Source organism: Aulonocara sp. 'chitande type north' Nkhata Bay, linkage group LG14 (assembly GCF_057382095.1).
Source record: "Aulonocara sp. 'chitande type north' Nkhata Bay isolate Kocher_YH1m ecotype deep benthic linkage group LG14, A_spYH_male_GT1.1, whole genome shotgun sequence".
NCBI classification, from domain to species: domain Eukaryota; kingdom Metazoa; phylum Chordata; class Actinopteri; order Cichliformes; family Cichlidae; genus Aulonocara; species Aulonocara sp. 'chitande type north' Nkhata Bay.
The window spans coordinates 24,208,084-24,232,578 of NC_141357.1; the positions used below are offsets into that span (position 1 = coordinate 24,208,084).

At 43.7% G+C, this 24,495-nt stretch overlaps 1 protein-coding gene across 2 annotated transcripts in view; it reads right to left on the reverse strand.

Moving 5' to 3' along the window:
* cux1a (cut-like homeobox 1a) overlaps nt 1-24,495 on the reverse strand; it is a 57,229-nt gene that overhangs the window by 20,727 nt on the left and 12,007 nt on the right. For both annotated transcript variants that reach the window (XM_086261674.1, XM_086261675.1), the window contains exons 2-8: nt 18,828-18,938; nt 14,470-14,517; nt 10,411-10,489; nt 7,485-7,622; nt 4,925-5,048; nt 2,777-2,853; nt 1,792-1,858 (exon numbers count right to left, since the gene is read on the reverse strand). In XM_086261674.1, the coding sequence (XP_086117800.1) occupies nt 1,792-1,858; nt 2,777-2,853; nt 4,925-5,048; nt 7,485-7,622; nt 10,411-10,489; nt 14,470-14,517; nt 18,828-18,938 (644 nt within the window). The remainder of the gene's footprint in view (nt 1-1,791; nt 1,859-2,776; nt 2,854-4,924; nt 5,049-7,484; nt 7,623-10,410; nt 10,490-14,469; nt 14,518-18,827; nt 18,939-24,495) is intronic.

The following is a 24,495-nucleotide window of genomic DNA, read 5'->3' on the forward strand; positions in this document are numbered from 1 at the left end:
GAGTGTGTTTGTGTACGTCCACGGGTGTTTGTGAGAGTGTGTTAGTGCTTATTTTAAAAGGCAGATTACCCAAATGCAGCGAGAGGATGGGGGGGATTTGTCACGCAATGTCCTCCTTAGTGAAAAGTTCAGAGCGAGTGTGTGCGTGTGTGCGCGTTTGTGTGTGTGTACCCGCACGTGTCTGTGCGCTTGTGAGGAGAGAAGCGCATGATATGTATGTATGCGTTTGTGTTTCGCAGTGCCAAAATGTATGCAGTTAAAGGGTTAAAAGTTGTGTTCAGCCAAACACTGGCGATTTGCTCAGCCAAGCAGTAAACGGGGGAAGGACTCCAAGGACTGGGAGGGTGCAGGGTTAGAGAGGGTTTGTGTGTGCTTTAAAGCGTTGCATTAAAATTTCAGATCACAGCACGCCACATAGTCAAGGACCCTGACTGCCTCGGGCTCACGAGTGAGTGAGCGAATGAGTGAGTGTATACTTGTACGTGTGTGTGTGTGTGTGTGTATTTATGTGGGTGGGCATGTGTTTATTAGCTTCTGTAAGCAAATGGGACCTACTATAAGTGTCTTTTCAAAAAGTGTTTTCTTCTGACATAAAACGAAGAGACAAGGACGCCAAAAGAAAGCGTAAAGAAATGTAGGAAGAAAAAAAAAAAAAAGAAGAAGTGCAGGAAAGGGGACGGGGGGAGGGAGGGCCTTCTGATAGACTATGAAACATATTGATTAGTGCTATTACACCGTGTGCAATTTCGTCCTGTGGTCTTTCCTCTCACACTAAAAAAAACCCCAAACACCTAATGCAGGAGACAAACGACAAAGTGTGCGAGTGAGCGAGGTAAGAGGGAAAAAAGGAAAAAAACAGGGAGAAAAAAAAAAATTGTGAGGAAGACAGAAGAGGGATCGATTTGTTTTTAACAGCCAATCAATTTAACAACTCTGTTAATGGAGAGGCACAGTGAGTTTGGGGCCAGGTAAATGGGATGGGGTGGCGATGGTGGTGGTGGTGGGGTGGCCTTAAAAGCCAAGTTGATACTCTCCCGTACTTTGTGTATGAACACAGGATGCCCTTGACCATTTTATTATCAGTCCCTGGATTTAGCCAAAAGAGCTCATATTTCAGCCAAGGCAGGGTGATCCCCCCCTTCCCCGGAAATGTAATTTTTCAGCTTTGCGTATGCGATTCTGGTGCTCACGAGGTTCTGGGTCCTGCTGCTAACCCAGAGGGAACGAGGAGTGTGAATGTCATAAAGTGCCACTTCACAGTGCGGAGTGCTGACATGGAAAAGCTTCTGTTCTCATCCTCAACACTACTATAAGATCAATAATGATAGATGCCCAAAGCTCGACTGAAGCCATCTCATCTTACAGGTCCTATTAGAAAACATATGTAGCTTTCAATCTGGCACCTCTCTATCAAGTCTCTGATGAAATCTGAAAGCTCTTTACCCCATTAAGACATCAGGCGCCTATATAAGACTTATACGTACATATCAGGTCTTAATGGATTAAACAAAACCACACACACATCCGCGCGCACAAAACAAACTCTATTTTGATGTTTTAGTTTGGCTGCAGAATACATTACAATCCCTTTCAGTATTTACAGTGCATGGGTAATGCCGGGATTTGGAGGCTGCTGGCTGTTGTGGGAGAAAATCCAGCTGTTAGGGAGAGAAGGGGGAGTTTCCATGCAAGGAGATTCACTAAACAGGATGATTATGTCAGGAGGAGAGTATGGAGGAGCCAGAGGGGAGAAGTCACCCGCAAACACACATAGATCAGTGAGGCACGTACTTTGCTGTGGATTCCTCGTCATACTTTGTCTTCAAATCAAAGAGCTCGGCCTGAGTTGTTTCAAGTGCTGCAAAAGACGGTGAGAGACAGTTAAGGGTTTTCCTGGTGCAAAGTGAGCTGAAGAAGCAGATCCAGACATGAGCGATACTTTTTAAAAGAGCATTAAAGGTGTAAACATTATCTTTGACAGCTTCTTACTACTAAAGTCTTATTTCACACGAGAAACTTTGGCATTTCTGTTTCTCAGTGATGACAGCTGAGATTTTCTTAGATCTCCAGGCCTCGCAGACACCTAGTCCAGATGTGTCAGATTAACTATGAGTGTTAAACATAATAATCACCAGTAGCTGTTTTTTTTTTTTAAACTCATTTTCACGATGGGTGAACATTTATTGAGAAATAGAGAGGAATAGAGGGAATCTATTATGATTTCCTTTTTTCTGTCACACAAAGGTGGATGATCACATTACAAATGACAAGTTTTAAGTAATATGGTCGGTGTATGTGGATGTAACCCCTATGAGCCCAAAGCTCCGGTTAAATATATTCTTTTTTTCTACTTTGGGATCTGCATGATATCACTGAGAGGGGATATCCTTATATGGTCATCTCGGGAACGCAGCTTTGCCTGGGAGCACAGACGCTCCACCCACCTGATGTTTCAACCCTTCTATTTGTCAGTCTGAAGAAAGCTGGATTAAAGGGAGGTGGAAGGGAGCTAAAACAGCTTGTTTCAGGACAGCAGAATACAGGGCTTCACGGGTTTAAGGTAAACAAAGATGACGCTGAACTTTTAAATCATACAAAGCTACTCTACAAAAGTACAGGGATAAAAATATGGAACTGGAGATTAATATAATAAGTCCCCTTTAAGAAGTTTTCAAAGGCTTAATAGCCAGCCCAACTACACTTTCAGTGATAAGAGCACTTTATCTAAAGGTGGGTAAACAATCCCCAGGTGTGTACAGGCTGCGTAGGCTGGTACCTGTCTGTAGGGACCGGGCTTTCTGTTCGGCCTCCTCCAACCTTGAGGACATGGAGTCCTGGCTCTCCTGGAGTTTCCTACAAGAGACCAGGTAGCAGAAAGTCACAGTCAGTCAAGAGATACTGAGTCAGTAAATTCTGAGCTCACACTTTGTGGCAACTGCGACTATTCTCTATTTTCCCACCATTTCTGAAGTGTTTTCCACCCTAAAATCCTCCCAACACAACTCACTCCTCATTAAGCAGCCCTATTAGGCAGGAATGTCTGGCCACTGGGGCACACTGCACCCAGGGGGGAGAGAGAGAGAGAGAGTGCGCGAGGCTTGACTAAGGGAGAGGGGGGAGGGGGCGACAGAAACCACAAGGATAAAATAGATTCATTCTTAGCATATAAAAAGTTGGGCTCTGCTGAGAAATTGCCACTGCGTGTAAAAACATCAATAATCTAGCACAAAGATGGTCTTTATGGCACTCTTTGATGCCCCCCTTCCCCGCCAATCTGTCTCTCCTGTCATCTCTATTTTTCTGCCCTCTACTTCATCCTTTCATCTCCCTCACTCTCTCTACCCTTCGCTCATTCCTTGCAGGATGAAATGCATCGGAGGTGCCATCCATTTACTCCCCCCCCCCCTTCTCTCTCAGACACAGGAAGTCAGCTCACTGCAGACAGGAAGGGGCCCATAAAACACTGACGTACAGGAAATACAATTGGACAATTGATCTTCTACTGTACGTATGAAAGGGACAGTGAGCTTTAATACAGCTTCGTCAAACAAACGAGATGACTGACAGGAGGAAAACGTGCTTTGTAAAGTCCATTTCATATTAGTAAACTGTATACGTCAACTTGAAATGAGGACTTTCATCAGAGGGATGGTGTTTTAAAGACTGCAAGCAGCTTGTAGCTTGGAGAAAATCCATAGCGTTCAGTGCATCGGGTCTCATTCGCTTAGAATTACAGCGGAGACTGTTTGGAGTCAGTATATCATTACTAAATCTGCATGGTGAGAGTGCGATTTAGTAGTAAAACTGCATATTAACATGCTTGAAGAGGAACTCCATACTGTGCAGCTGAGCACTTGTGACACGCTGAATTTAATCTGTTAATTCTGTCGGTCTCAAACTTTCATTTCATTGCTGATAAAAACGTTCAGGTCTGACGCATCCATCAGAGCTTTTTTAGCTCTTGTTCTCCCTCAGTGAAAATATGCTGCGTCTTTAAGCCCCGAGGCTGCAGCGGCTAATCACATGAAGCCTCATCACTCAGATGTCTGCACATCTCTTTTTTATTTGATTTGATTACTTCAAAATAAGAGCACACATTATCCAAGTTAATATGGGATCACAAGATAGCTTAAACTAGTTACTGTTTTTTGGGATCCAATGTAGAAGCAAAGGAGCCTGAGTTAGTTGTTACGTGAAACAATATTCCTGCCTCAAGTCCATTATACTTTAGGCCAAATTGGCCCTTTTCTGGAAAATGGCAGTATTAAAGCATTTTAGCCTCACTAAGCAGTTTTTTTTAAATGTCCCTAAAGCATCCGGAAGCATTTTTTGAGCTTATTACTGCCCCCGTCTTCCTGTACACCTGAAAATTACACACTTTAACAAAAAAAACCAAACCATTGTATTGAAATAAAGTAGTCTTTATCAGCAAAGCATATTTTTGCACAGCAGAGGCCCATGGCAGCAAAATATCCAACATAACGGCTGAAAAGTATCTTGGTAAACAGAAAATGGGAGTGGATGGTGTCGATTCCCATCAAAGCGAGAATGGCAAGCGCCCACATGACAAAAATGCTGGCATTGTCTTTTATGCAAGTTATCTCCATTCCTACATTTGTGCGCAGGAGGAAAGCAATAAGCAACAATTTGTCGATTAGACTGATAACTACTGAAAAAAGAGAAAAGAAAAAAAAAGAAAAGAGCCCTTGGAGATTTGCTTAAGTAGGAATTAGTAAGTTGTGAACAGAGAGCCCTGCTAAATAAAGTCTGAAATCTTAAACCTATCATTCAAAGATAAGAATCAGCAGTTCTGCCTGAGGGCACAATGACCCAAAGCATTCAAACTGCAAAATAATGCAGAGGTTATTACTTTAAACACAGCTGCAGCAGCGCACATACGCACATAAACATGCGCAACTTTTACCTCTCCTTCTCTGCATAGTCGTTGTGTAGCTGGAGCTGCTTCTCTTGGGCCAGGTTCTCAGCTTGATTCTTCAGAGACTGCTCGTACTCGCGAATCTTCTCCTTCAAGGCCTTAATGGTCACCTCTGTGGAAGAGATTAGAGCAAAGAGGCGAGCACCGAGAGAAAAGAAGTCAGAAACGTGAGTGATCTAGATAGAAAACACAGACAGCAAACTATGGCACTTTTCTATATATCTGATATAAAATAGCAGTGACGATGTTTTTAGCGAGGTGTTTGACCTTTGCCTAAGAAGCAGCATTTCACATCCTGCATTCTTCCTCTGTGAGCACAGATGAAGACCTTGGCCCCCATGGCCCCGGTTTGTATGTAATTTGTATAGTATATTTTTTTTCTCTCATTTCTTTTCTAAATGTACTTGTATATTGTTCACATGTTGAAATAAATTACCAATCAATCAATCTTTGAATCCGCAGCTGCCGTAGAATATTCAACTATCACTAAGAGCAGATATGCTGCATTCATTAGGACTGCATTAGTACCGAAACCCCATAACCTGCTGCCGGCTGAGCGCTGTATGGGGCAGCCTGAAATAAATCTAACACATAACTGGAGTAATAAATAGTCCTCCCTATGTGTGTGTGTGTGTGTGTTTCTCAGAGAAAGATATAAGTGAGTGAGACAATGATATAACGCATTGCTGCTCGCTACCTTTGACTGAGGGCTCTTAGCACTTTGTGTGTGTGTGCGTGTGATTTAAACTCCAGTCTCACTGCTCTGACACATAATCAATAGAGGAGAGTCCCCTCAGAGCCCTCTTACCCCTTAACTGCTTAACTGAACTTTAAACATTTAGGTTGCGGGGATCAATGGCCCCTGCACTCTGTGTGTGTGTATGTGTGTGAATGTGTGTGGTGTGTGTGTGTGTGAGAGAGAGTGTGCGGGCGGATCCGCGTGTGTGTTTAACAGGAGTGGGAGTTCCACAGTGTGTTTTGGGGTTTAAATATCCCCCATCTATTGAGGCGGGAAGGAGGGATAAAGGATGAGGGAACAGGAAAATCAATGGCAGAATGGAACCCTGCCGCTATCGAGCTGTTCCAATTAACTCTCACTGAGGAAAGGGGGATTCCAAAACATTCCCCCGTTCGCTCGCTCACTCCTCCTTTTCGACTGAAATTACACCACTTTTTATTACCGCTTCTCACTCATCTCTCCCCGCTGTTGTCAGTTTCTCCATCTTTAAGCGGATGTAGATCATTGCATTTTTATTTATTTTTTTTACATTCCTCCAACTCTGTCACGTCTTTTTCATCCTCACGGGAAACTTTTTAAACGTAAACCTGTGGACATTTTAGTGTTTAGGATTTTTTTTCCCACATATCTCAATGTATGTCAAAGAGGTATAAACCCGCAATGATGAGGACAGATTTCAAGTAAAGCTGCACAAACAAGGCAGTCCACGCACACACGCAGGAAAGAATTCTGAAGCAAGAGTAGAGACTTTCTCACCTTTAGTCCCCTGAACTTTAAGACATTTCCACTTTCGAGAGAGCTATAAGCTAAACCGAAAATATGTCCAGAAACTGAAAATGTTGTGTTCATCTTGCTTCACATACTGCTCGTTTTTTTAATGAACTAAAACTACCTTTTCATACACAAGCAGGACAAAATTTTCCACTACACTTTTCACACACAGACTTGACAACAAGGCCACCAAAGTGTATCTGCCGATTCAATTTAGCAATGTTTTCTTTTTTAATCCATTAGAGAAAGAAAACAACTCAGTGGATAGTCTCCTCAGTTATATTTTCAATGTTCAGTTGCTGCTAACCAGCTGTACTCCAACACTTCCTATCTACAGGGCTGCTGTAGTGGCCCTCCTGGATATCACTTTAGCTGCTACTCCAACAAGTCTCTCCTAGACTTCAACTACCACAGCAAATCTGCAGCAGGTGACTCAGTGAGTCCGTATTCTGCTCCAACCAGACCCTCCTGTTACTGCAATTAGATGCAATCCAGGACAGGATGACTGGTCCACTGTAGGTCCAGCTGGGCATATTGTTTTTAATTTAGTTAACATCCTTTTTTTTTTTTTTTTTTCCTTTTGGAAGAAGAAGAAGAAGAAGAAGAAGAAGAAGAAGAAGAAGAAGAAGAAGAAGAAGAAGAAGAAGAAGAAGAAGAAGAAGAAGAAGAAGAAGAAGAAGAAGAAGAAGAAAAGAATCGCTCTACAACAGCTTTACAAAAGCTTTTCACTAAAACCCAGGTTACACAAGTTCTCTTCTCATTTAATTTTTTTAAAGTTTATTTTTAGGTTGCTGGGAAGAGGGATGGATAGCACAAGTGTAAAGAGACCAGAAGTGTAGGGAAAAGGAAATGACATGGAGTGAAGATCTGGACTCACTGGCATTAGTGTCTGTTTTTTTCACAAACAAGCGTCAACATAAAACACCGGAATGTGAAATTTTGATAAGTATTAACTAGTTAATTGTATGGTCTACATCTACTTCTGTCAAAGTCGGGAAAATCCCATAATGTGTGCCTGCGCACGCATCCGTCTCTAACCTTGGTTTTTAACCTCTGCAAACTCTTTGTTGTAGTCCTCCAGTGTCTCTCGAAGTTTGGTGTTCTCTGTCTCAATGTCGTGCATCCTCTGGAGCTTCAGCTGCAGCTGCTGAGCCAGCTCCAACACAGGTACAGGATCTGGTAGAGAAAACACACACCATGTTAACACACTGTAAAGCAGATCAGACAAGCAAGGGCGGCAAGGTGGTGTAGTGAGCTAGGAATAACTACATTCATGGCCCTGTGAGAGAGAGGGAGAGCTTGCCCTGGTGAAGAGTCCTTGGGCAAGGCAATGAATCTCTAGCAGCTCCAGGACAACTGTTCTGGAGCCGACCCTGACCTCTGATCCCCCTTTGGAGGATTAGTGGTTAGAGCAGAAACCAAAACATATCGCAATTACCAGTCATACTGCGATGAGGGGAGAACAGTCTGACATCTTCAAATCAGAGCTTGGCTTTACTTTTAGAAATAATAATGTGGCAGTAAATTCTATTTAATGTTAGTTATTTATAATAAACCTGTTTTCAAACTACTCTCCATGATAGAAGGTTCAATACTTTAGAGTAGGGATGTCCAACTCATTTAACATCGTGGGTCACACACAGCCCAGTTTGATCTTAGGTGGAACTGCATGATAAATGTGTAAAATTACAGAAAGAGTCATGATAGTTCATTGCACAGATTGTCCTGTAATTATAAAATATAAAGTTTTTGTTAATTTACTGTAGACTCACTAGTGGCTGAAAAGCAAGTGCTTTCCTGTCATTCAATTACTTTGGTGTAGTATGAATTGCACTGGGGGTAGGCAGTCTTTATCAACAGGAAAATCTTAAAAACTTGTGAAAATACAGTTTAAAGGCCGGATTCAAGTGTTCGTCGGGCCGATTCAAGCCCCCGGGCCTTATGTTTAATGCTCCTGCTATAGAGTAAAGCAACTTAACCTTGATGCGTCTTCATCACTGGCTTCTCACGGCCACACTTAAATACATTATTCTCACTTACTGATAATGACCTAAAAAGAAAGTCATCAGGCTCTTATAACATCAGAGCACTTCGGTGATTAGAAAAGAACAGATCAAACTTCGTACTTATAAGTCACTGTTGGTTTACCCATTCTTTCCTAACAAAACTTTATCCATAAAGTCTATTGAACGATAGACTATCAGTCTTTGTATCAAGCGACCATTGTTGAGTTAGGAGATTAACTTTGGTTTCTGTATGCGGGAAAAAAACATAATGCGTCAACTGTTGGCGCAGCGGGAGAACCGGATAAGTAGAGGCACACAGTAACATAGAAGAGACAAATTAACAGGAGAGATTACTGGGCTATGATCAGTTAAAATGTTTCGCTATGATGCCGCTTGAAAGCGAGAAAGAAGAAAAACATGGGAGCAGACAGATGGGCAAAGCGGAGCTGTAAAAACAGGCAATGAGAAAAGGTAAATACGAGATTAAAGAAACAGAGACAGAAGGAAGAAAGGCAACTTTCTGGAGGCATTTTACCAACATCTCTGAACACACAGCAGGGTTAACTGTCAGTGTGATGAAGAGAGGCCTGTCAGTCAGGCCAATCACATCTGATTGGTGCTCATGGGTGGCAGACTGGTGACAGGCAGCCAAGAGACGCAGGCGACGCTCATCAGCATGCCAGCTAAAAGAGCAGTTTATGTGTGTGTGTTTGTGTGTGCGTGTTTATGAGTGTGTGTGTGTGTGTGTTGTACAGATAAGAGGAACTGACAGCTTACAGCTGGGGGTAAGGGCTGTGTGTGTGCGCGCGCGTTTGTGTGTGTGTCTCATGTCTGACGCAGTTAGATATCTTAACTATGCTAATGAGAGATCAGCAGAGAACGATTGGGGAATTTCATGCTGATTTTGTGCTGTCAAGGTGACACACCATGCAGGGCTTGGCTCTGACACACACACGCACGCACACACCTCTTCACATAAACACATGCGTTTGCTTCCAAAGTCTCACAAAAAAAAATACACACAAGTACAAACACTCACTAACATAACTGTACGCCCTGAATTTGGACTCCTATCTGCCTCTGTGCCCTTGAAAAATCAACTTTCTCTCCCTCTTATCAAACCTGTGTCCTTCACTTGGACCCCCCCGCTTCAAATCAACTGTACAGCCTGTTAAAAGCAGTTTGACTGGCGGGCCACTGGTGCTGAACGCTCTCGCCAGACACCTTTAATCTAAACCAGAGCACACTGGGCTGACTAACCAGGCCTTCAGCTGATAGAAGACAGAACAAAACACACTGTTTCCTCTTTCAAGACTGCTGCATTAGTCAGGCCGGTCTGTGTCTGTGTGCGTGTATGCATCAGGCATTACATCATTGTCTCGCTGCAAGTTAAGAATAGCCCCGTCAGAGCTGGCGCTGACTTATTGGGAGCAGTACAATCCAAAGATATTACTGTAGGTCTATCCATGTGGGAATATGATGACCTCCTTACGCTATAGATGAACTCAACTCTTTCATTCCTGCATACGCGGCCCCTTCAGGGCTCCCGAGCAGCTGAAAGTCTCCTACCAGCAGCACTGTGGCTGTGTGTTCTGCAGCTCTCGGTGCCGCGCGGCCCTCCCTCAGCCTCAGTGCTGCTGGATGCGACCGCTCGTGTATGTGCACACTTTGCCGCGGCCAATTGTGGGCACGCTTGTCATCCGTATCAGGACGCACCTTCTGTTAAGACCCTATAATGGCTATACCAATGGGGATGAGGTCTCCTGGGGACATATTAAGGCGTCGCACACGCCTGGATGAACAGTGAAGCAGCACCAGAGGGACGGTGTCACACGTTTTCTGCGTTTTTCCCTGTTGCTGCTGTCTGCACGGATGAGGGAAGGTCTCCCTGATTGCAATTCCGGACTAGGGAGGAGTCTACACAAACACACTTGTATCATCACTAAGAGCAGTCTTACCTGGGACATCGATTATTTTTTTGTACACGTTCAAGAAGGCGGCCTCTGCTTCTTTACTCCTCTTACTCAAGGCATCGATCTGCAAGGAGGAAAAATAAAACGTAATTGTTAAACGTCAGTTACCATACACTCCAAAAGCAGGCACATTAATTTAACGGTGAGAGCCGTCTACATATCTGTCTATCCTCACTATGCCTTGGTATGTTGCATGAGATCGGGGCCGTCATGACAGCGGCCACGTTGGTGTTTCCTTCCCGTGAAGTCAGTTCAGCTGTTCAGCCGATGACGGATGCGTTTCGTTTGCTGTGTACGTGTGTTCGTCTATCCGTCTGTCCTCGAGTGAGTGTGCCTAAGTCCTTCAGTCTGTTGTGTGTGTGTGTGTGTGTGTGTGTGTGTGTGTGTGTGTGTGTGTGTGTGTGTGTGTGTGTGTGTGTGTGTGTGTGTGTGAGAGATGGCGAGCCTGTGTGCAAATGTGTGTGTTTGTTTCCCCTCCAGCACACTGACATCATTAAACAGCTGGCTCAGTCTTTCCAGCCACAGCAGGGGCAGATTATTCAGTCAGCTCTTAGCAGCAATACAGTGTGGATCCATTACTGATGCAGCCATTAACACAAGAGGGCACGGCATGCATTCCATCACCGATATTATTGAAACGGACAGCATTAGATTGGATCTATAAGAGATTAATTCTAAAATCATACTGGAGAGGGGAACTTTTACGCTGTTGTCAATGCTGAAACATGAGGCAACGAGCTCTGCCATAGTCTCTGTGTCACACTTCAATATGAGAAGCAGACAGAGTAGGCGAAATGCATCTGAAATCAAGTCTAAATCGAGGGAAACAGATGCCAAATAAAGACATTCAGATGGTGCTACTGTACTGGGCAGAGCTACAGCTGACTACTCTGGCTCACGCACTCAGACTAAACAGCCTGTGTTTCTCTTCCAACTCCTCCAGCACATTCACTGAGAGAAAAGGAATAAAGACAAAAGCCTATATAAGTCCAAATATAAAGTCTTCACATTCCCAGCCAAGCCAGTAGTGTAGTTGATGGGTGGTTTAGGGGTTCTTGCCACTGTAAACAGAGCGGGCTACATGTAATACTGCCTGGGCTCCTATGGGAACCTAATAAATCTCTTCACATGGCTTTGATTCATCTCTAGTTTTTTAGCCGCAAAACATCTGGCCCTGAGTAGGCTGGTGCCAGCACACCACCCCTCCCTCTTTTTTTCATTTCTCTGTGTCTTTCTCCCCGTCTCTCTCACAAATTCTCTCTCTTGTCACTTCCATGTTCTCTGACTCAGTCTTTTCTTTTCCTCAATTTGTTTTTTCCACTGTTAGCCTTTCTCACATGTTTCTCTGTCACACTTGAGTCTCTCTTGCATGCTCCTGCAATCTCCCTCCTCCCTCTCTCTCCAATACTAATATCTCTCGTTCTCACATCATGCTGCATCGTGTACTTTACCCTTCTTCGTGTGCTGTGTGACACTGAGCGATCAGAATCCTCAAATGCATGGCCGCTAATGGGAGATTACAGATACAGAGCACTAATACCTTTCTCACACACACCAACATCAAACCTGTCGAAATGTCCGTGCACACGTCTGTGTGTGTGTTTGTATATATAAGGGAATGTGATCAGAGACTTAAAGTCATGCCACACAATCTCATCATAAAAAAGAAACATACAAAAACCATCACACACACACAGAAAAAAATAAATTATCTGCCAATGGCACCGAAGGAAGCCAGCTGCGTGACTGTACAATGACTGGGCCAAGGTCAGTGGTACACTAGCTTTATATAGCCCAACATGGGAGGCAGGAAATAGACATTTAATGTAGGACACACCCTACAGTTAGAGGCAGGTTAACTGCAGGACCAGAGCCATTAGAAGACCACCCAGGATTTGCAAATACAACCCTGCTGTTCCAAACTGCAGCTCTTTCAACCAATCCCAATGACATCTGCTATTACATGCTCCCCTGCCCCCATCCCACACACACACACACCAAGCAAAACAAATGAAGTGACACAAATGATACCTCACCAGTATCAGTAGGTTACTGATGAGAAGTGCTTGCAATTGCAAAAAGGTATCCCTGACAAGTCCACGCACACAAACACATACGTACATACGTCAGCACCTTGTGCCACCATCACTCAGCACCACCTTGCTCCCCTATCTAACCCGTAGTGTGTGAAGGGCATCGGGCTGACCTGTGTGTGTATACATATATATCTGTGTGTGTGTGTGTGTGTGTGTGTGTGTGTGTGTGTGTGTGTGTGTGTGTGTGTGTGTGTGTGTGTGTGTGTGTGTGTGTGTGTGGCCCCAGTGGAGTCTGATAAGGGGAGGCTATGGGAAGCAGAGACTGAAGCCTTGGATAATGGAAAAGCTTATCTGATCGATGGACCAACAAGGAACACTGAGTATGCAACATACACACACAAACACACATAACCCGTTTACCAAACTGAGGCCTTGTGGAAACACTACTGTTATTGGTAATAATTATGACCCGAGGGCATCCACCTTTCAATGACAAAGATTAAACAGAGTATCAAGACCTCCAAGTTCCTGGGCTAAAACTTTTTATTGTTCTGTCTGAGTTCTACATTCACTTAGTAAAGATTCACCCTCCTGGGTAAAATGCTTAAGGATGAGTTACTGTGGGATTTCGACAAGACCTTCTGGCTTCTGGTGCTGTCTTGTCCTTGATCAAAGCATTGAGGGGTAAGCAAACAAAGACGGGCTAAAATTACACATTCTCAGAGCAACTCATGTCGTGGCATGCAAGCGTGCAGAATAGGCGACTGATTGATGGGCTGCTCTAAGACTGGCGCGGGTGTACAGTATTATCTCAATAATCATAAGATAATGTCCTTCTCAGTTCCGCGACCACCCACTACGCGTCTCAGCGTGTTCTGGTGTGCACGCCGTCGAGGTGTGTCAACATGAGGATTGTGGAAACAGCTGACAAAGCCCCAATTATACCGCTGCTGTTTCTATTCTCTAAATAGACTGTGGATCATCAGCAGAACATGGAAGAACCACTATAAATTACAGCATTTTTACATAACCACTGGCTGTGGTTGTTGCTCTAACACAAGAATATGGAAACTAACCCAGTGTTAAACTGTAGCACTCTATGGCCAGTAGCAAAGCAGCCCTGTCACTATCTATTGAGATGATTTTCTTTCTCTGTGTGTGAGAGTGTGTGTGTATGTGTGTGTGTTAGAGAAAAGATTCTGCTGAATGTCCACCCACTCCAACCCCAAATAACGCCCCAGTCTAAACCAGCCGCTTCCACTCCTACCCACTGACTTTCACATATGGGAGCGAACTGGAAATGCATGGCTGCCAGTGAGGAGGAGCCACGATGGAAATGGGCCAAAATGACGGAGGAGGAGGATAGAGGGGGGGGGGGGGAACAGCAGGGGTATGATATAGCACACACAAAAGTCACCTTTGATTGGTCAAGGTACACAAAAACCTTGGGCAAACTTAAAGTAAACATGCATGTGCCACAATGAGCAAAAATGGCTCATGATTCACCAAATCAACTGAAGAAAAAAAAAAGAAAAAACAACAACAAATATCCCCCCACAGAATCATGCAGACAAAGTCTGAGGAAATAGCACTCGGTGAGTTGTGACTGGCTAGAGCTAGGGTTTTGTGGTGCCTTTTTTTTTTTTTTTGCAGGATGCAATTTAAACACACCCTCGGGCAACAGGACTTCATGAATAGGACAGAAAATCAAGAGCAGAGCAGAGCAAAGAAAAGAGGGAGAGGAAAGAAGGGGAAATGAGATAGTGGCAAGAAAGAGAACAGGAGATGGCGAAGTGAAGAGGGGAAAGAGAGAAGTGAGAGAGAAGAGATGATGATTGAAGACAAAAGTTAAAAAAAGAAAAAGAAAAAAAGGCACTGCGAGAGGAAGCAAGTTACCAGTTAATGAATGTCAAACAGGCTTCATAAAATGCATTATTTGATTACTTTGCTTGGAGCATGTTATGGATATCGCTGTGTCAATAATAATTTCCAAAAATAATCCACTCACCTCTCCTTGGAAGCTCTTAAGCAAAGGTGCAACCTGTTTCCGTAAATCCTAAAAAAAAAATAAAGAGGAGATTAGTGAGTATCAAAAACAGAAGAATCAACTGAATATTTTAATCCTTAAATAGCACTAAATAACACAGGGACAAGTGGCAGAGATGCACAAGTTGTATAATGACTATGTAGCAATCGAATAAGCTGCTCAAGCAGTGACCGTTCCTGCTGCTGTCAACCTCAATGAAAAACAAAAGAAAAAAAACAAACAAAAAAAAAAAAACACTGCGGTGCGTGAGTGATGAACATGATGTTAGGGAGGATGCCAGGTTTGTACCCGGAGGTGTTCCGGCGGACAGCGTTTCTCACAAGAACAGGTGCAGCACCACCTGGGCCACCCAGGGGCAGCGCTAGCGCACGTGAGAGTGAATGAGCCGAGGAGAAGGCCTACCGTTAATGCAAATCATGTCCGCGCACCAAATTTTATTTTATTTTTTTACTATAACGGAAACGCTCCTTATCCTCCCAAGTCCCATTGCATGACTTTCCAGTACAAGTCAGCAGTTTCAGATTAGATACCCGGTCGAGCACGTATCAGGGGAACATGCAAATCACCGTGCTGTTAGCTGAGCCCACATCCTGACAAACTGAACTGGAGCGTATGGTAAAAAGCGCGGCAGAATAGGACATTCTGTACAGGAACACTTGATTCTCACAGTTTGTGAATGCACGCGCACTCTCAAAACTGCCTAATGAAGATGTGAAGTAGGGCAACGACAGATGTGTGCTCGGGAGACTCGGCGCCTTTTAGAAACCCTCTGCCTTTAAAAGCCTAGCTGAGGCTGCAGGGGAACGTGCATCCCAAACTGACCTGGGACCAGTGTCTGGGGCCAGGCCTAATCCCAGGTTGGTCCAGACAGGCCGCTTGTCTGGGGCTGAGGACAGGTCGTGACCTTGGTGACCCCGCTTCATTGTTACCTCATCAGGGGTCGTTGCGGCTGTTTGTCTGGGCCAATTCAATATCCCCCCGCTGAGGGGTAATGACCTGCACCCTGCCCCCCCCCTCAAAAAAACCCTCCTTCCCTCTTTTTTCTCCCTCTAACACAGAGGAGATGAAGAGCATGGAGGGAAAAAAAAAAAAAAGACCCACCCACACAAAACACCAGATAAGTGTCAGCTTCATCGTTTGCATTCTGATAATATTCTAATTTTACATTTCAGTTTCCTTTTAGTTTTTCGATGACCTGCACTACAGCATATTTGGATTCATGAAAATACAAAATATAAACAAAAGTTCACTTGTTTGGAACATCTATGCCCCCGTTTTGCTGCAAGGCAATGAAAATGCAACATTTAAGGCACTTTTCACTTCAGTATCTCACACTTTGTGTTATCATCAACTCAGCGCTGATTCACAGAACCTCTTATGAAAATACAGTAACCAAAAAAAGTAGTCCAGCAATAATTGCCGCCTTTGTTGAAATTATAATCTTCAGCTTTTTTTGAAGGAGTCTGCGCGATGAGTCAACTCGAGGCAACCATAAATTTTTTTTTAAGAAAACCAAATCATATGAAGTCGCTCTAACAATCTCATTAACTTTGAGTTTTTAGGTTTTAGTAGCTGTAAGCTTTCATAAATGCTGCAGCAACCTCAATGATTACTTACAATTATTATACTTTTGCATTTTTCTTCTTTCGTTTTTGTGTTTTTGTTTTCGATTTGGTTTATTTTCAGACAGTTTCCAGATGCGGATTGATTGTTTGGGGGAGAGAAAAACGTTTCGTTCTTTTCAGTGTTACTTTTAGTCTTTAATTACTTTAGTCTGGAGTGCTTTAGTCACATTTTTCAGAGGTTCAGAATAGAAATACGAACATAAACAAGATTTTCTAAAGGATGTTCATTCACACATGTAGACATCTCAAGTCTCGATAAACACATGGCAGGTAATAAAAGCAAATCAGACCAAAGTGACAAAACCTAAAACTGAAGATTTCAGTATTTTTTTTACTCTATTTTAGTTCGATTTAAGTTTAGCTTTTGTTTGTATTGAGCTTAACTAAAATGCTTCATTTACACCTACTTTTAGCTTTTAGTTAATTATAATAACCTAGTGTAGACTCAAACAAACACACGCAAATACCACACGGCACCAAGCGACTCCTTCTGCTGAACACCGGAGTTTTAAACCCCTCTGGTCCACTCTGCGGTGCTCCACCCCCTGCCCCCTCCACTTCCAAAGATTTATGACCATATAACAACAATGCACACAGACACCATGGTCAATGTGTGTGTGTGTGTGTGTGTGTGTGTGTGTGTGTGTGTGTGTGTGTGTGTGTGTGTGTGTGTGTAGTGAGGGGAGTGGAGGGGCCCAGGCAGCAAGAGATGGATGGCTGGTGTGTAAGCTGCCGGCAGACAGCAGACAGGCCAGCCCGAGGAATCCTCCAGGGAGTATGGAACTCCCATTCGCTGTCTGTCTGGCCTGCAGCTAAACACTAACATGTGTGTGTGTGTGCACGCACACACACACACACACACACACACACACACACACACACAGTTGTTTTACTACCACTGCCTCTGGCTAGCAATCTTTGGGACATTTTACAACCATTCCCACCCTTGCCTTTATAACAGTGTAGTAGGGAAGTCTTGACTAACTAAAAGGAAATTAAGAAGTGGATGAATAATTTAGGTGACTTAGGAAGCGCAGCAAGATGTAGTCTCTAAAAAAAAAAAAAAAAAAAATTCAACAGCGTGTCAGTCCTAATGAATTATAAAAACTTTGTTTTCACGCTGCATTTCTTTGCACTACTTTCAAAATGCTACAAAAGCCTGCGTGAGTGTGTGTGTGTGTGTTTGTGTGCGTGCGTGCATGTGTGCGTTATTATGCAGACCATGAGTGCAGTTCACACCGAGTACAGCTCAGCAGACTAGACACAGTCAACGTGGGCCGGTCTCCTGGTTGTTGAATAATGGATCAGAGACGGACTCCCGCTCAGCCTAATGCAGTCTGATCTGATGTGACTGTGATCTCCGTTGACTGGTGCGGACCACAGAGAGCTGACAGCCCGCTTTATAAGCTGGTCAACCACACACATACACATGCAGCCACGCAAGCGATGGAAAAAAAAAAAAAAAAAAAAAAAAAAAACGCGGCTCCTCAAATGCACACAAGACGATCGGGGCATTTTTAATCAAGCGCGGGCCATCACACGTTATGAACCAGCCTGTTTGGTAGGCAGCCTTGATGCTTCTGTATTTCCAAACGCCCGGAGTTTTAGTGCTGATTCCTATTGAGGCTGTTACAGCCCTGTAATGAATCCTGTCGCTCGTCTGGCCTGGCTCAGATTCCTCCTCCACATACCAGGGAGATGCCAGGGGCCACACAGACGCCAGAGGAGCCTTCCTAAATCACAGCCTTGTTACACTGATGAATGTGTGTGTCCTGTTCTGTGATCTAGGCTATCTGCCTCTGTGTGTTTGTGCCTCTGCCTTCTCTGCATGTTCTCTTTGTGCATGGCTCCCGCTGCCTCTGCATGTGTGTTTCTCTCCCTTTGTGTCTGTCTTGCCTCCCTGTGTGTGTTGTTAGCTGTGCGGTTATACTTGGAAATGAGATTAGAGATGAATGTGTAGGGTGAAGTGAAATTAGCATCCTTTGTATGCAGGTACAGTTTCCTCCCGTGTATACTCCTCTACAGCGGGTGGGCTACATGCTGAAGTCAATAGTCACAATCCCCATCCTGTGGTAACTATAATAGGCCTACTGTCAACTCCGCGGAGAGTTGACAATTTTCTATCCACTGTCTACTCCGTTCATACATAATTCATGCTGCCATCAATAATTCACCATGGTGACATTACCAATAATAACACAACAATACTTTGTTTTTGCTGTGAGGTTTGAAATATGTTGCCTTGGTTACAGAGATGAAACAAATATTCCCTGGAGGAGTGATGGGAACACAGGAACAGGACAGAATTCCCTCCTGATCTCTCTCTCTCTCTCTCTCTCTCCTGCTCTGCTCTGTCACTCTCTCCTTGCCTCCCTCTCTCGCGCGCACACACACTCACCGACCACACTTTCTGCTCGCATAAAAAACTAGGTCAGATAATACAAACTCCTGAGGGGTTTTCTGTTTTGTCTCTTTAGGATTTCAGGGAAACTAATGGAGAGACTATTTTTGGGAGCCAAGCCCGCATCTCTGTTCCGTCTACTCCTCTCAGTAAATAATCACGGCTACATTTATGAAGAGGAGAGCAGACACCGAGAAACGCCGAGGCCAAGCGTGATTGTCAAAAGAATTGCGGGGCGCACTGTACGCGTGGCTGTGTGTTGGTGCTCGCCTGTGAATATCTGATTTTCTCACCTCTGGAGTGTTCTTCTTGAACTCGCGGCTCAGGTCGATGAGTTTCTTCCTGGACTGTTCGCTCTCGTCCTGTCTGTTGGCAAGCTGCGTGGCGGTGACGTCTAGTTCTTTCTGCAAGACAAACAGACAGGTTGTTGTTTTTGTTAGTTGCATTCAACATTTTATTACACTTATCACTACTGTAATGGTCATTATAATCGTAATCATTGTTATCAATTACGATTAAAAGATGGGAGCTGTTTTATGACTAGACTGCAAACTGTTGGACCTATTTGCTTTGCTGATATTATTCAGAATGCTGCAGTAGGCCGAAAACACGGCCACAGAGTAGAGGTTTCTAAAAACTAAACCTTTGATGTGCTTCAGCTTGTGGCCTTCATTGGGGTCTACACAAAACATATTACAGCCAGTTTTAAAAATTTGAGGCATAAAGTAAAGAACAAACAAACAAACAAACACACACATATGATTGGTTGCTTTGTATTTTAAATTATTATTTTTGACCTATAATATGTCTGTGACCACTCTGGCACAGGCCTATCAAATCATAAAGTTCCACTGGTTTTGCTGGAGCATTAACCTGTTCAGAAAGCAGAACCACAACACCAACGGCCCACCAAGGAAAAACCTGACGGCCTTTCACCCTGGCAGTCAATCAGTTACCGCTCTAACCACTACTAGTAAATGCCCAGGCATTTCAAACCAATTATTGACTACCAGGTGACTCCTCACCACATAACAACAAAAACACAATTATCAACAGCAGCAGTTGTCAAGGCTGAACGGAGGTCCCACCTTCGTCCACATCCATTTTGCACTGTTATTAATAGCTATTTATGGGACTTGTTCCAGCTGATGGGCCGTGTGCTGACATTAACAAGCCGTTCAGGCCTTGTAAAGATTGTATCTCCGCTCTCCGCTGAGTGTGTGAGAGTGCTGCTGGATTATGTTTCGGCTGGATTCTTGCTCTCCGTCATGCTCGCTCCCTCATTTTTCCATACTCTCTACAGATCATCTACTCACTCATTCAACCAGCAGTTCCTTCTCTTCAGTTTAAATCTCTCTTCTGCCTTTGCCCCGCCTCCCCCTCTCTCTCCCCCCTCCCCCCATTCACCTCCTGTGAGGCCGCCCACCCTTGAGAGTGATTAAACGCTGCTGAAGGGCCGTTATGCTAACTAACGCACTAATCATTTAATACACACATTACCACAGGGGCCCTTGTGGCTCAGTCTGCTGACAAGGTCCCAAAACACACTCACGCACACATGCCCACCTCCCCACTTTGCCTATACACCCCACCCCCAAAAACACACAAGAAATTTCAACCCTCTGAAGAAACAGTGTGATCAAGAACTAATTAGGAGATTTTTTTCCCCCCTCCATCAGCATTACGTTTAATTCCCTGACCAGCCGTGATCTCGTTTTAACCACAAACCATGAAAAAGTATAACAAATGGATTCGGTCGACTGTCCCCTGCAATGGATTTTATGCAGGAGAAACAGGATGTTTGGGGAGAGAGAAAAAAAAAACAAAAAACTGCTCACTTGCTTACATGCCATCTTGTTCTCACTGCCCATGGAGCAGTTGATGTAGCAGCCTGTCTGCCCATGGCCATGGAGCAGCTGCACTATCTGTTAGTGAACTCGAGCGTGCGCAGAGGCTTGTGCATCGCTTGATGAAAGGAGGAACCTGATAAATTTTAATCATGTTAAATTAATTGTCAAAAACTGAATGTTCTAGTTCATGAACAGTGGTGTAATTATTGCATTGGTAAAGATTAGCTACAGGAACAAGAATACAGGGCCCAGTATGTTCAAGATACAAGGATCAAATTGATATGACGACGATATGATGCATGAAGCCTTGTTTTTCTGATCAGCGTGGACTATAATCACTCGCTGAAATTTTATTTTAAAGCCTGATGTGAATTCAGCTGGAATTGGCAGCAACGAGGGTAAATTTCAGTGTATCCCTGAAGTGTGGTTGCTGTTAATCATCCCAGCTGTGTGATTAGGCACATGGAATACATTTGGAAAACAGAAATACTCCCTCTGCAATGATGTGATGCGAATTCTGCAAATGTGAAATAGTATGGATGGCCGATAGAGCGTAGGTAACGTCTGAATAAGCCCATTACAACTGCTTTCATTTCTCCACTCTTATTTCAACTGTGGGTTTACAGAGATCATAACTTTCACACTGCATGGCTCCTTTGTTATACACTGCTGTTCATTTGTAGCCTTTCACAGTCACTGTAAACGCAGGGCTTATAGTATTGCTTACTCAGATGAAGAAAAATCCTGCAACAACATTGTCTTTTTATTGACAGGAGCTCTCAGGATGCATTCCGATATGCACATTAGTCCACGAATTTTATGCAAAACGGTGTTGAAGGAATTCAACAAAGCAGGTAAATCAATTCATTTAAGCTGATCAATAAGATCCGTCTTTGTGCTCATAAAAGTGAAATATCCACAATCCTCCACTAGGGCTCTGCTTTAAGAGGTCATGTGCCAATCTCCAATGCCCTTGATTCTGTCCAATCCCTTTCCAATACCCTGCATATATCCCAATGTGTTACCAAATCCTCGCTCCAAAAAAAGAAAAATTCTCACTGCTAAGCTAAATAAACACATCACACATGAAAGAGGATTGATTCATGGCCAAGTGGGCAAGTAATTATGGGCATGGTCTTAGTTTGGGGGGAGAGAGGGGGGGGGGGGGGGGACATAAAAAAAAGGACCCTCACACTCAGTCAGGTTTTGACTATGCAGCAAACCCCTCTGCCCACATCAGCAGACACAGGCAGACTTTACACTCATCTTGCTGATAGAGCGTAACATCGGAAAGTGCACAATCCCCGCTGCCTGCTCGTTACACACACACACACACACACACACACACACACACACACACACACACGACCATTAGAAAACCATTAACATTTCTATATTAAGCTCAATTTTACTGCACATGAAGTTGTCATGTTTAAGCACGTTAGTGAAACACTGAACAAACAGTTCTGTGTTTTCTCGGCTGGATGCTGTTTTTGTATGAAGTGGAAAATTAAAAAAAATTATACTGAACACTGGTGAGGTCTTTGATTCCCTCATCCTCCTTAAAATATATATAAAAAAATGCTTCCAGTGCTCACTTCTTTCTTTCATTTTTGTTTCTAAATCAAATTCAAACTTGTTAAGTTTCTCGCATTGGATGGTGTGGACTACAGGAGTCAAACTGTCATGCCACATTTCCATAGGGCAAATATATTCATAGCTGTAAAATGCTGCCGCTCTCTTCGCCATATCTCCAGGTTTCCTGGGAAGTTAGCTTGTTGACCAAGGGTTAAAAGAGGCGGACACTTTTTCCACAATATGAATGTTAATGTATAAACTCTAACCATCCGAGCTGCCTGAATTATTTGCAGTTAGGACTGTCAGTGCTTAACCAGTCCAGCTACGTGATACTTGCTAGCATGTACTCTGGAGTTTATGTTACCGTCCTGACTAAAGATAGCAGATAGCTAGATTAATAGATGGCTAAATAGAACCACGAAGACCCTTCATTTTCATAATGAAAAGCATGGTGACATGTGTCACTATCTATCCGAGTCACCACAGCGATCACAAACAGCAACAGCGTGTGCAGACTGGCAGAAAGGAGTGGGCAGTGCCTTGGCAAGTTTCAGAGCTGAACAAAGAAGTCAGAAAGGACAAACATGGCAGAAAAAAAAATCCTAAATAAAAGAAATCTAAAAAGTCTTATCCTTGCAGTTACTTATGCTGCATATTTTTAACTAAATTTCCTGTTTTCTATTTATTATCACAGGGTTTTAAAAAATGCTTCGCTACATGTTATTTTAATGACTTTGATAAAGTTTATTAGGCTCAAAACTTTGATTACTGTTTAAAAAAAAATTTTTTTTCAAATTTAAAAAAAGGCTTCTCTACAGGGGTTTAAGCCATCTGGCATTCAACTGGGATTTTCCTTCTATCTTGTTTGACATCAGTAACAGACATAAGACGCACACACAAACCTTACAAATTAGTCTGACAAGGAGACAAAACCCTAAAAGTGAAGATAGAAAACCGGGTAAATGAACACAATCCACATTTTGCATTACAAGACTCAAGAAGAAAATGCATTTCCTTTAGATAATGTAAATACTTCAGTGAACAGCCTGCAGACAACCATCAAGCATGAAAAACTGCTGGGTTTGGGGCCTTCAGGCTCAGCCTCTGAGGTCAACACTCTCTGGCTCTCCTTGGCTCGACTTTGAAAGATTTTACTTTTCATTTAAGAGGGAAAAAAACTACTTAATATATTCTATAACTGCTCATTACAACACCAGCGCTATTTTTGAATCTGCACTGTCTAGTTTTTAGTCGAGGAAGGAACGTGGTCTGTGCAGGGGAGCATTAAGTGGGCTGTAATGTCTGTGTGATTGCTGTAACAGCCCTGCTTGGCTTGGCTGGACTGGCCCACAGCAGCAGTCCCTGTCCTGGTTCATTTGGTCGTCTGGTCAGCTGTAAAGACGATTGGAACAGATTGCCAACACTCCCTAGAGAGACTTCAACACCGACTTGGCCAAGAAGCCTCTTGCACACTGCTCCACACGCGTGTGCTCTCACATGAATGCACAGACAGGCCGCTGCAGTAACTTGGGGAGCCCAGTCTTTCCACATTCTTTTGAACTCCCGTTTCAAAAGAGGAAGTCTGCTAACATGTTCGCCCGGCGGAATTTGGCACGGGTAGCCACGTTCGCAGCGAGGAGGAAGAGGCTGCGCTCGACATGAAATGAGCGTCTCTCCATCCTACCGCTGCGGTAATATTAGTAATCGCTGATAAGAGTCACGGGTAAACAAATCCCATTACCAATGGCCATCAGACCCAAGGTGTATGTATGTGTGTTCATCACTCCTAATGAAATTCCTTACACTCGTCTGCAGGCAGAGAGAGGCCTTCTATCTGACTAATTCACTCTAATTACTCTAATGAGCCACAGGTGATGATACAGTGAGACTGATTAATTAAATGGGAGGCCCCAATCAGGCATGTCTTATTATGCCAATCATATTGACTACAGCCTAAATGAGATAACAGGAGACAGACGCACTTTAATTGAGGTATCAAAACTTTGTGGAATTTCTTTTGCCCTCACGCTCCGACGATGACGAGACAGATAGGCTGGTGGAATGACAACAAAGTTATTGTTATGTACACAGTGTGAAGTCGATCTGCAGCTGCCGTCTGTGCTGCCAGGAGCGTACGGTGACCAGGAGTGCACGCCGAGGAGAGAACAGCGCACAAGGATTTGCTTCAGCTCCTTCTCTGTAGAATAATTGGGACTGTAACTGCTAGAAACACTTTGTTTACACCCCGTCTGCAGTCACACATGCCAAGTAGACTGCCACTACTCCTTTAGTCCAAACACCATGTAGGTTAACTGCGCCACATTCGGTGCATGTTTTACACATTAATCTAACGGAGTACCACCCTTGAATTCGAGCCAGGCGTAGAAAGGGACAGACAAAAATACATCCGCTTCTTCTCAGTAATATTAACACCATATTAGTCAGACTACAGAGGAGGGTACTGTTAAAAAACAAAAACATATTAGCTTTCTTGTGTTCATTACAACGTGAGAAGCCTTTTCCTGCCTCTGTG